Source organism: Bos taurus, chromosome 10 (genome assembly GCF_002263795.3).
Source record: "Bos taurus isolate L1 Dominette 01449 registration number 42190680 breed Hereford chromosome 10, ARS-UCD2.0, whole genome shotgun sequence".
In the NCBI taxonomy this organism is placed as follows: domain Eukaryota; kingdom Metazoa; phylum Chordata; class Mammalia; order Artiodactyla; family Bovidae; genus Bos; species Bos taurus.
Genome location: NC_037337.1, coordinates 18,617,958 through 18,629,213, shown reverse-complemented (window position 1 = coordinate 18,629,213; position 11,256 = coordinate 18,617,958). Strand labels below are relative to the sequence as shown.

The 11,256-nt window shown below is 45.4% G+C and overlaps 1 protein-coding gene across 4 annotated transcripts in view; it reads right to left on the bottom strand.

The window, feature by feature from the left end:
• Positions 1-372: 372 nt before the first annotated feature.
• The window catches only part of THSD4 (thrombospondin type 1 domain containing 4), a 677,746-nt gene continuing 666,862 nt past the window's right edge, over positions 373-11,256 (bottom strand). For all 4 annotated transcript variants that reach the window (XM_059890602.1, XM_059890601.1, XM_059890603.1 and 1 more), the window contains 3 exons: positions 9,208-9,387; positions 5,562-5,706; positions 373-5,097 (listed from right to left, as the gene is read on the bottom strand). In XM_059890602.1, the coding sequence (XP_059746585.1) occupies positions 4,955-5,097; positions 5,562-5,706; positions 9,208-9,387 (468 nt within the window). In that variant the 3' untranslated portion in view covers positions 373-4,954. The remainder of the gene's footprint in view (positions 5,098-5,561; positions 5,707-9,207; positions 9,388-11,256) is intronic.

Here is an 11,256-nt window from a genome sequence, read left to right as displayed (position 1 = left end):
ATTTTAAAAAGCTGAGAGATGGAGTTGTATGAATCGGCATGGTGGGTTCTACACTTTCTGCCTCCTGGGAGAGGTTTAAAGAGATGCCTGTTCGGATGTAATCCTTTAAAAAAAAAAAAAAGAAATCCTGAAGAAGTGCGCATGCCTGGATACTTTATCTTAAGCTCTTCATCCAAGGTTGAGGACTCATGTAGGCCAGCAGGCTGAAGGCCCGTCTTTCTTGTCCTCTTAGGGGTCCAGCTACCCCCAAAGCCAAAGTCCCATAGACCAACTGGCCTCTAAGGGCCTGGCTCCTCTCCTTAGAAGGCTGTGTAGTGCAATGTGAGTAGACATGGAATAAAGCCTGAGAAAGCACGGACATGTTAACAAAGCTGATTTTAACACCAGTTTATTGTATTTTTACAATAATAAAAATAAATTAGTCATACACAAAAATAGTTGTCATTTTTGCTGAAGAGAAAGCAGACTATTTACTCATATAATTTGCCTTCTACCCTCCACCTCTTTAAGCAATAATTCACACCCAAGGGTGACATGGGGTTGTTGGAGTATTCTGTGGGTTTCATGCTCCTGGCTGTGGAGTTGACCCCCAGAGCCCCGCTCAGCAGTCACCAGCGGGGACCCTGGAGGTGTGGTCAGAGCAGTGAGTGCATCAGCTTTTGTATACCCCTCCTTGCCCCTGCCAGGGGACCCTGCCCCCTTACCAACTCCAAGTCAGCCCCCTAAGCCACTTACTGCTGGTGATTCTGAAGAATGAGGCAAGACAAAGAGAAGGGTTGAAAAAGACCCCCGTATTTCCTTCTCCAAATATTTGAGAGTGAGAAGAGGGCAGATTATATGAGCAAATATGATATTTAAGGTGGAAAGGTGGCAATCCAGACAGACCTGTTTCAGGTACAATCCCAGGGGTAAAAAGCCCCTGAATGAGTCAAAAAATAGAGTAATTTCTATTTGATCTTAAAACCCAAGGAACTTGGCTAATCAGTATACTTAAGTGTAACCATGAACTTAGAATAAGATGCCATGTGCAGCAACTTTCTGGGGAAGCTGGGTTAGTAGGATCAAATAATTTTACATAAATGTGGATCGAATATGTAAATAAATACCTATTAGGTCCCTTTAAAATTAACATATTCTAAATAATAGAACTATTTTGGTGTAGTGACTCATTCCGCGGGTCGAGTTCAGAATACACATTTCCTATAAACATCTTGTATTTACAAAGAACAAAATAATAAGTTATAACAAAGTATATCCTTCCGTCAAACTGAAATGGTGGGGGTCTGGGGGTCAAGGCAGGTGGAAATCAAGTTTATGTAACAGAACGGCTTTCCTCTCGCTGAAGCAAAGGGCTCAACGTCTGGAAGACGCTGAGAAAGCCGTCTCGAGGGTCCCACCCCATAGGGTCACTTTTCCTCAGCACGACGGTTGTCTCCCACTGTCAGCCACTGAAGAAAAAGAACCAGGAGTGTGGTGCAGGGTGGAGAGAATGATGAAGCTCCAGCAAAGATGCAGGAAAGCAAAGTGAATTGAGACGGAGATGGTATATAGAGGATCCTCCCTGGTGGCTCAGACGGTAAAGCGTCTGTCTACAATGCGGGAGACCCGGGTTCGAGCCCTGGGTCGGGAAGATCCCCTGGAAGATCCTCTGGAGAAGGAAATGGCAATCCGCTCCAATATTGTTGCCTGGAAAATCCCATGGACAGAGGAGCCTGGTAGGCTACAGTCTATGGGGTCGCAAAGAGTCGGACACGACTGAGCGACTTCACTTTCACCTCACTTTCTTGTCTAGTCGAGGCACTTCCTCCATCAAGGTGTGTGACCCCAGGCAGGGAACTAGCCATCAGGATGTTTGATTACTCACATTCTCAAAGCAGGACCAGATAGGGCAGCTCTGAGCAATTGGCTAGTGGGTCCCTGAGGTCACATTCAGCTCTTGGGGGGAGTGCAACCCTGGGTTTAGAATGGTAGTCATAGCAACAGGAAGTACATGTGCTGTGTACTTGCCATCCCAGACCAGGTGAATCACTTGAAGCTGTTCTACTTACAGAGTCACCAAAGTCCAGACTGGAAGGAATCTTAAAAGTCCTATTGCCCCAGCTAGGTGCTCGGATCCCCCCACCCCCTTCAGCATCCATGACAGAGGGCCATTAAGACTCCTCCAGGAATGGGTCAGTCAGCAGTAGCTACCATGGAGCCCTCGACCTTCTGAATGTGCTCATGCGCAGAAAGGAGGTTCTCCTGCAAGAGCTAAAATCTTCCTCTCTGCAACGTTCACCTCCTAGGAGGGCTCCCCTGGTGCTTCCCAAATCTCTCCTCATGAAGTCCTTGCACTGCTTCTCACAGTCTGCACCCCTCCGCAGGATCAGGCATGTTCATCTGAATGTTATATGTTATCAGCATTCTTAAAGTTTACGGCAATCACAAATAGGGTTCACCAAATGTTTTCTCCTTATGCCTGAATGCTCTGTGGCTTTTGTTTGTTTTAGGGTTTTTTGTGTGTATTTTTTGGGGGGCGGTAGTTTCATCCCACTTTCTTGACCCGCATTGAGCTCAGCCAATTGAAACTCTTCCCTGCTCCCCACATTGTACTTCTATAGTTTTGATTTTGTTTTGAAATCCAGAGGTGGGACTTTATGTTGGAAGGACCTGGGATGCTCACCCCCCACTTGGTGGAGAAAGCCCTTTTAGGCTGGTGAACTCACTCATATGGCAGCCAGACCTCTGCTGTGTTGGGAAGCCTGGGTGGCTAGAAGGTTTTCCCTTCATTTAAGCTGAAATCAGCCTTTCCGCTCTTCTACCCATTGATCTTGCTCTGCCCTCCAGCATGTAAAGAAAGCCTCCTCCAAGGAATCCTCCAAAGGACTGGCTTGTTCAGGAAGATCATAGCGCAGCTGCAGAAAGGGTACCCTCCCCTGGGACGAGAAGCAAAGGCAAGTGAAGAAACAGAGAGAGTGAGTGCTGGCTAGGAACCAGCCATGTGCTTGGCCTCTCTGGTTGCTTTTGATTGGTGGGCACGGGGATCTGGGCCTCTGCCCTGTTGCTTATTGCACAAGTTATATAAGGATCAGGAGAGATGGGTGTGCTTTTGGAAAATGGTGACTGGGGCTTTCCAGAAAGAGAACTTATAGTAAGGCCAAATAGAATTTCTGAAAGCCCAAGGGTAATGGGAGCATGATGGAGTGTGTCAGACTGAGCTGGTAATACTGCTTCCAAAAGCACATCATCATCAAATTAGCAGATTTTTGGGTTAAAGGGCTCGTGGGAGAAACTCATTTGCTATAAATTTCAAAGCAAACACTTGCTTTGAATGGGAAATAGGCCCAGGACCATAGTACTAAATAAGACAAATTTTCTTTATGTTTCCAATTTGTTCAGCCTGATTATTTTTCTTAGTGGGTATAAGAATGTGTATATATATATTTCCCCCCTTCTTTTTTCCTCACTGAGTTTTTTCAGATGGCTCATCTTCCATATGCAGTGCATTCTCTTTCCAGCTTGAGGCCTTGGGAACTACAGTTATGTGAAGTGAATCAAGAAGGACCCTACTGCTGTGGCCATTGTGGAGGAGTTCACAGCCCCTTTTCCTAGGCTGATTGCAGTAATAAAGATCTTAGTGTTCATACCTTGGAGGGGAGATATGGGTTGTGAGTCATGGGGCAAGGTGTGTGTGGGCGAGTGGGCAGGATGCAAAGAGAAATCCACAAATCAAAGCAGAAAGACCCAAGGGAGACTCTTTCGAATATAAACATAGGATTCTTACTGGGATAGGTTGGTTAGACTTTCCTCTGGGCGATGTGTGGTGAAGGCCCAGGAGAGATGGCTGAGGAAGAGGCAAGAGCCCAGGGGGCTATGGAGCTGTGTGTGCTGGAAATCTGCTCTGGGTGACAAAAAAGTGACCTTGATGTAGGATTCCATGGGTGGTGTGTCCTACTGGGGAGAAGAATAGTAATTTAGGACAATGACCTTGCTACCCCGATGGCTTTCTTATCTCATGGGCTAGTTCTATTAAGGATGGGGTTCAAGAACCCATGCAGAGTCCTGTCACCAGGACCTGTGATTTTTGGGGGAAGGGAAAAAAGAAACAGACTCCTGAAGCATATGAGTGCAGGGCCAGAGGAAAGAATTCAAAGGTCTGGGCTTTGTTTGCTGAATGGGAAACTTCTGAGCCTCTTGGTCTGAAAGGAAGCCACATTCTGCAGACCTAAGACTTCCGGCCAGGCCTCGGGGTGAGGGTTTTGTGGTCAGACCACAGGGGTTGGACTGACTACATGGACCAGCCTGTGACCTTATACCTGGCAGGTCAGTTACCTAAGCTGAGTCTCAGTTTTCTTGTCAGTAAAATAGGGACTGTGATTCATTCCCTGCCTCTCATTCTGGGGCACCATGAGCCATAATGAGCTAATATCTCTGACTATACCTTCCAAACAATAAAGCACTAAACTGGCAAGAGATATTTGTGTCATAAGGCAGGAAAACAGCCTCTGAGCATGAAAATAGGCACAGCGGGGCTGAGGTAACAGAGGATTGCAGGCATCTTAGCAAGCCTTAGGGGGGCCCTGGAGTGGGGGTGCTGCCTCCTCTGACTCTTCCTGGGGCGTTGATATTGGAAAGGCCTGCAGCGCCAGGGACGAGGCAGCGCCCAGACAGGGCCCAGCTGCTGACTTAGAAAGTGCCAGGACGGAGTCAGCTGAGAGCTGAAGGCACTCCCCACCGCTTGGTCTGCAGAGAGCGCAGGGGCCAGGCTTCTGGAGGAGGGGTCATCAGTTCATGGTGATGCTCAAAGGACAACCGTGGCCTTGCTCTTGGGCACCGTGTGTACACTTTATGAAGGCAGGGTGCAGACTAACTTGACTGGCAGCTCCACAGGCCAGGGAGCCCCTGGTAGGGCAGCAGCCAGCCGGTCCCACTGCTCACAGACTCCCTGACCTGCCCACGGATGTGGAGTGGGATGTTATCTGCTCCCTGGGAAGCCCGAGTGCCTATTGGCCACGCGCGTGCAGGAGGCGCAGCAGGCAGTCTTGTAGTAGTTGTAGACGCAGAGCCTGGCCTGGACCACCACGTTGCAGTTGTAGTACCGGTCCTTGCAGTTTTCATCTGCAGCAGAGGAGAATGGAAAAGCCTTTGAGCACAAGCAGCAGCCTAGACTCAGGGAATGAGAAAGGGCAGAGGGTGTGGCTATCCATCCCAGTTCCACTGTTTACTACCGATGGAAGGTGTGAGTGTGGGCTGAGAGCAAGTTTATATATATTTTTTTTCTTCTTTAAACAGGCAGCTGAAACCTGTCTACTCTGACCTTAAGGATGCTGGAACCAAATCTCTGAATGCATTGCCATTTTAATAAATTCCCATGCAAGTTTCTCTTTGCTTGCCATCTGTGCTATCAACAGCTACCTTAAATTATGAAATTTACACCTGAAGGATGCTGACCCCCTCTGAACTCCATGAATTTGCACACAGTCACAGTGAGACCTAGATGTATCTGGCATTTTGACACCAGAGAATTTGATGGAGATTAAGAAAGATGAATCTTTTACTGCAAGGTACGATTCCCTACTTACCAACTTCAGGGACACAGTCCTGAGGGTTACAAGATTCTTTTTCTTCTGGTTTCAACTGAGGGTCACAGAGATTACTTAGGGTCATGTCATCTGCCAGACAACGGACTTCCCGGACGCGGAAGCCACCCTGACAGGTCTTGGAACACTGTGAGGGGAAAGGAAGAAAGTTAGACTTCTTGGCAGCCCATTCGCTCAGCACACTGAAGAAGGCAGATTTTGGAAATTTCTGACATCTATCAAAGGAGACAATATTAGAACAAACTCCCCTGCACCTACTAATCAGCCTCAATGGGCATCTACTCATGGCTAGCCACGTCCTGTCTGTACCCTCCAGGATGATGTCTCAAATTACTTTGAGGCAGATCTAGACATCATATCACTTCTTCTGTAATATTTCAGTTTGTAGCACTAAACAACCAAGCTTCTTAAAAAATTACCACAATACCATTATTACACCTAGAAATCGACAATAGTTTCTTCTCTTCAAACATATATTTCATTTTGCTTGTGAATCTCAATTTTATTTTAGATTTTCTTGCTTTATTTTGTAGTTTAAAAGTCCAGCTACAATTTTCAAACCCTGTTACTGACATGTCAACTTTCTAAAATATAGATTTTTGGGGGGTGTGGGGATCAGGGTCCACATCAGGTCTCTACATTGCAGTTGGTTGATAGGCCTTTTAAGCCATGGGTTCCCTCCCCTGTGTTTTTCCCCTTGTACTTGAGTGGTTGGAGGAATGGAATCACCTGTCCTGAAGAGTTTCCCACAGTTTAAGATTTTGCTGAGGGCATCCCCCGTGATACAGGCTGACATGTTCCTCTATCTTCCACATTTCCCACAGGTAGGATGTTGGCTCCAATCTATTCAACCTTATCAGCTGCAGGTTTGGGGGGTGTGTGTGTGTGTGTGTGTGTGTGTGTGTGATGAGACCACTTCATAGGGTGTGTTTAGTTGTCTCTCTTTGGAGGAGGTCAACACTCACTCAAAAGCAGATCCATTAGTTCATTTGGGGTTGAAAAATGGTGATAATATCCTAATACCACTTCTTCTTTTACAAGCTGAGAATCTAAAGCATTCCCACTCCTTCACTCATGTTTACTCTGGTTACCCAGTGGGATGGCTTGTTTAGGAAAGACAGGGCAAATGTTTGATTATTTTCCTTTATTTATCAGTTTTCAGAATAATGAGTTGGTTCCTCTAACATCCTACAATGGTGAATCCTCTAATTAGTTTTTTAATCATTATAAACTTATTATACATGGATGGATTTAAATTTATTATAGATGGATGGATTTAAACTCATGGATGGGTTACAGATGGATGGATTTCATTCAATGCATGGCCGTTATTATTTTTACTGATGCTCATTGATGCCCCACCAGTGGCTATCCAGGCCTCAGAGCTGGTTCTTGAGCTCTTTAGACATGAGCTCATCTTTAAGAACCTCCTTGCTGCCTGGTATAAAAAGTCATCCTGATTTAATTTATATCTATACATTCCCAGACCTGGAATCAGACATTTTTCTTTGGCTCCTTTTAGTGGAGAATGGTATTTTGGTGTCATTTTATTTATTTATTTTTTTGGTCTCACTGCTTGGCATGTGGGATCTTAGTTCCCCAACCAGGGATCAAACCCAGGCCTCCTTCACTGGAAGTGCAGCATCTTAACCACGAGACCACCAGGGCTGTCCCAGAGAGTGGCATTTTGAAACCATATTCCAGCTGATAGGCATGGCCTTTGCTACTGGGTTGGTCACTGTTTCCAGGATCTTTCAGTGGATAAAACAGAGAAAATTTTTTTTAAGATAAATTAATTTGTGAGTTCACACTGATATTTCTAAGTCAAATTCAGGACAGCAGGATTTTTGCTTAAATCTCTTCTATTTTGTCTGTTATCTTCTTTCTCCTAAGCTGAGAATACTGTTTCTTAAGGCAACTGGGGATAACAGAGCTATAGCATCATATCTACTATTACATATATCATCAGAGTCCTGGGAAGTAGATTATTCATTTACTTTATCACCTGTTATACACCCAACCATCTCAGAACACAGGAAACAGCCATCACTAAAAATGTGATTATTGCAAACAATGTAAACTTTTTTCTGCAGTTCTTTTTGTCCTTAGGTATAGACAGTCAGATTACTGTGATTTAGAGGCACAGGCAAGAGAGTTGATGCCACCAACTGCATACATATTTCGGCTAATTTGTTCCATTCATTTTCCATTTTTAGGGATTTCTTTTTTAAAAGAATAATTTTGTTTTATAATTATATAAAATATTTACTTTATTCCAAATGCAAATTTATAAAACAAGGTGAATTTTAAAAATGTCTAGCTTCCATCACTGTCTTTGCTACTATAGTGACAATATATTTTATATTTGCTTCAATTGACTTATTTATTTAAAAAATATTTATTTACTTATTTGGATGGTCTGGGTCTTAGTTGCGGCATGTGTAATCTTTATTGTGGAATTTGGGATCCTTTTTAGTTGTGATATATGGCATCTTTAGTTGCTGATCTTTAGTTGCGGGATCCTACTTTCCCAACCAGGAATCGAACCCAAGCCCCCTGCGTTGGGAGTGTGGAGTCTTAGCCATTGGACCACCAGGAGAGTCCCCACTTATTTATTTATTTTTAAATTTACATGCGGAAAAATTCATTTTCTGTGGCGCACAGTTCTGAGTTTTGACAAATTCAGAGAATCGTGTACCTCCCTCTGCAAACAAGAGAGAACTTTGATCACACAGAACAAATTCCTTTGTGTTGTCCCTTTGTAGTGAGATTTGTCCCACCCCATCCTCTGGCATCACTGGTCTGGTCTCTGTTCTGATAGTTTTTCCTTTTGAAGAATATTACATAGACAGTATTATACACTGTGTAGCTTTGCTGGGGGAGAAGGAAATGGCAACCCACTCCAGTGTTCTTGCCTGGAGAATCCCAGGGACGGTGGAGCCTGGTGGGCTGCCATCTATGGGGTCGCACAGAGTCGGACACGACTGAAGCGACTTAGCAGCAGCAGCAGCAGCAGCTTTGTGGGGGGAGGGGAGTCTTTCTTCCATTTAGCAGAATGCATTTGAAGTTCTTCCATGTCATAGGCAGTATCAGTTCTTTGGTTCCTGTTGCTGAGTGGCACCCCATTGTTTGGACAAACCTCTGTTCATTCATTTACCTGTTAAGGGACATCAGGGCTATTCCCTTCAGATGTCTTAGGAGTTTGTGGCCTTTGATGTGGCCTGGTGAGTTTGGTCCTTTCTAGACTCTCCAAACCAGATGGCAGAAGAAAATAGTGGTCTGCTCTTGCTTTCTCAAGGACCATGGCCAACACGAACCTAATCCTAAGAAGCAAATTTCTTGGCCAAGTTGGACCCAGAATCAGTCTTTGCAAACAAGATCCCAGCTGATTCTTAGGCCCATGAAAATTTGAGAGTCACCATTTTATGGCCTCCATAGTTTGGAAGTCAAGCTCATCCCAGCCTCAGGCTCCCTCCTCCCCACCAAGCAGGCTGAATTCAGGGCACCCCGGCTGTGACCAAGGACAGCAGATTGTGCAGGGAATCTGGGCTGAGCCCAGTGCCTGGCACCCAGTAGATGGGCCAGCCATGAGGGGTAGGGGGAAGCAGATGAGAGCACCAAGACTTACCATGCTCCATTCTGTGTGAAACCATTTGGCCCCGCAGGGCTTGAGGTGGCAGGGTTGCTGGCTGGGGGGTTTCTCCAGAAAGGAACATTCATAGGGATCCAGCACTTCAAATGTGTCTGTGTTCTTCCTAACACAGATCACCTCCCTCTGCTGGGTCCCGCTCCCACACTCGACGGAGCACTAGAGGAGGCGGCAGAGAAAGACAGGTGTCACGTGATAGGAAGGGGATGGGAAATACCATCCATCGAGGAAGGTTTACCAGAACTTTCCATCATTGCTTCAGGGAGGTCCCAGTTTTCCTGACAGCTCTGTTTCTGGCATGGAGAGCACCTGCCCTGAACTCTCATGTCTCAAGGATGCTGGTGGCTGAGATCCTGATGCCCTCAGTAATATGGGAGTGAAATCAGGTTTCCCATAGGTTATCCCGCAGAGCATGCCATCCAGTCATTTGGTTTTGTCTGGTAGACTGTGACACCTCTCATTGTAAAACAATGAACTAACATTTAGCTTATCTGCTGGCCTTTGGCGGGGTACAGCTGGGAATGAATGCTTTTCCCAGAGTCTGCATGTATGTGGGTGAAGTGCTACATTAAAATTCTTTGGGATACACAAAACTCATAAGAAGACCACAGACTTGGAACAATGTCCCTTATGATCAGCCCTCCCCTCCCAACAGGCAGCCAGCAGAAAGATCTGCCCACAGAATCCAACTCCCTGGCTCCTTACTTGGAGCCAAAGCTCACTGAGGTTGTGATTGCAAAGAGTCTAGTCAGATAATTACATGTCTTGCTTCATTGCATTAGGTTATGGAAATATGATGCATGTAACTGCCCATTACTTATTTTAGTTAGTATCTATTACTTTGCAAAATGTTTTCTGTTCATGTTTGGTGTACTCTTATTACCTTTTGATTGAAAAAATTTTATAAGCTGTGATCTATATACTTCTAAAGACTTTAAAGAAGCTATTGCGTTTATGAAAAGCCTGTAAAAATGTCTACAGCTGCAACTCTTAATATTAGCCTTGCTACTGTATGCAGGCACATGGTGAAATAAAAAGGACGGTGGGGGGGAACCCATGTCACCACACAGCAAAAAAAGCCCCTCAAACCCAAGCTAACAGACTACAGATTAGTCACACAGCCCATGATAAACATCTCCATCAGCAGTTTCCACTTTGAGCCTGTTTTCTGCCATCTTCACAGGTATACAGAAAACTACAAGGCTTCTTAGTTTTGGAGCTATCTGTTCAGATGTTAGAGAATAAATGTGACCCAGACACAGGGGCAGACAAGAGGCCTGCTCCTAATGGCTAAAGACTGTGGAGGACTCTCCCGCCCCACAAGAACTAAGACAATCTAAGCGTGAAGCAGGGCTTCCCAGGTGGCTCAATGGCAAAGAACCCGCCTGCCAATTCAGGAGACATGGGTGCTATCCCTGGGTCAGGAAGATCCCCTAGAGAAGGGAATGGCAACCCATTCCAGTATTATTGCCTGGAGCATCCCATAGACAGAGGAGCCTGGTGTTCTACAGTCCATGGGGTCGCAAACAGTTGGACACAGCTGAGCAGGCATGCACACACAGGGTGAAGTAAACCCAGAATTGACAGGGAAGGAAGAAAGAAATCATCTGGCATGAGTAATAGACTGGTGGAATATCTTATGAATAAGAGTTGGGCTACTCCATTTCCAGAGTAGGAAAAGGGTCCCTAAACCTGAGAAGTCTCATTCTCTTGGGACAGGTCCTCTACAAGCCTCAGTAGGACCACTGCTAGCGCCTGTGCTCACACCTTCCAAGGGAGTCTTTTCCCCAAAGTCCGCAGTAAAACTCCCAGGGAAGGACTCAGTTTGACTCAGCTTGAGTCACATGTCCAATCTGGACCAACCACTGTGACCAGGCCAGTGGGGCATTTGAGGCCAACTCTCTTTCAAACCATGGGTCTGGAAGGAATATTTCCTTTTATATATTGAAGTCAATTAATGTTTAAGACTTACTTTCAATAACTAAGCGTGCTCTATTTCATTTTCTTTGGGGATAATATCCAAGTCCC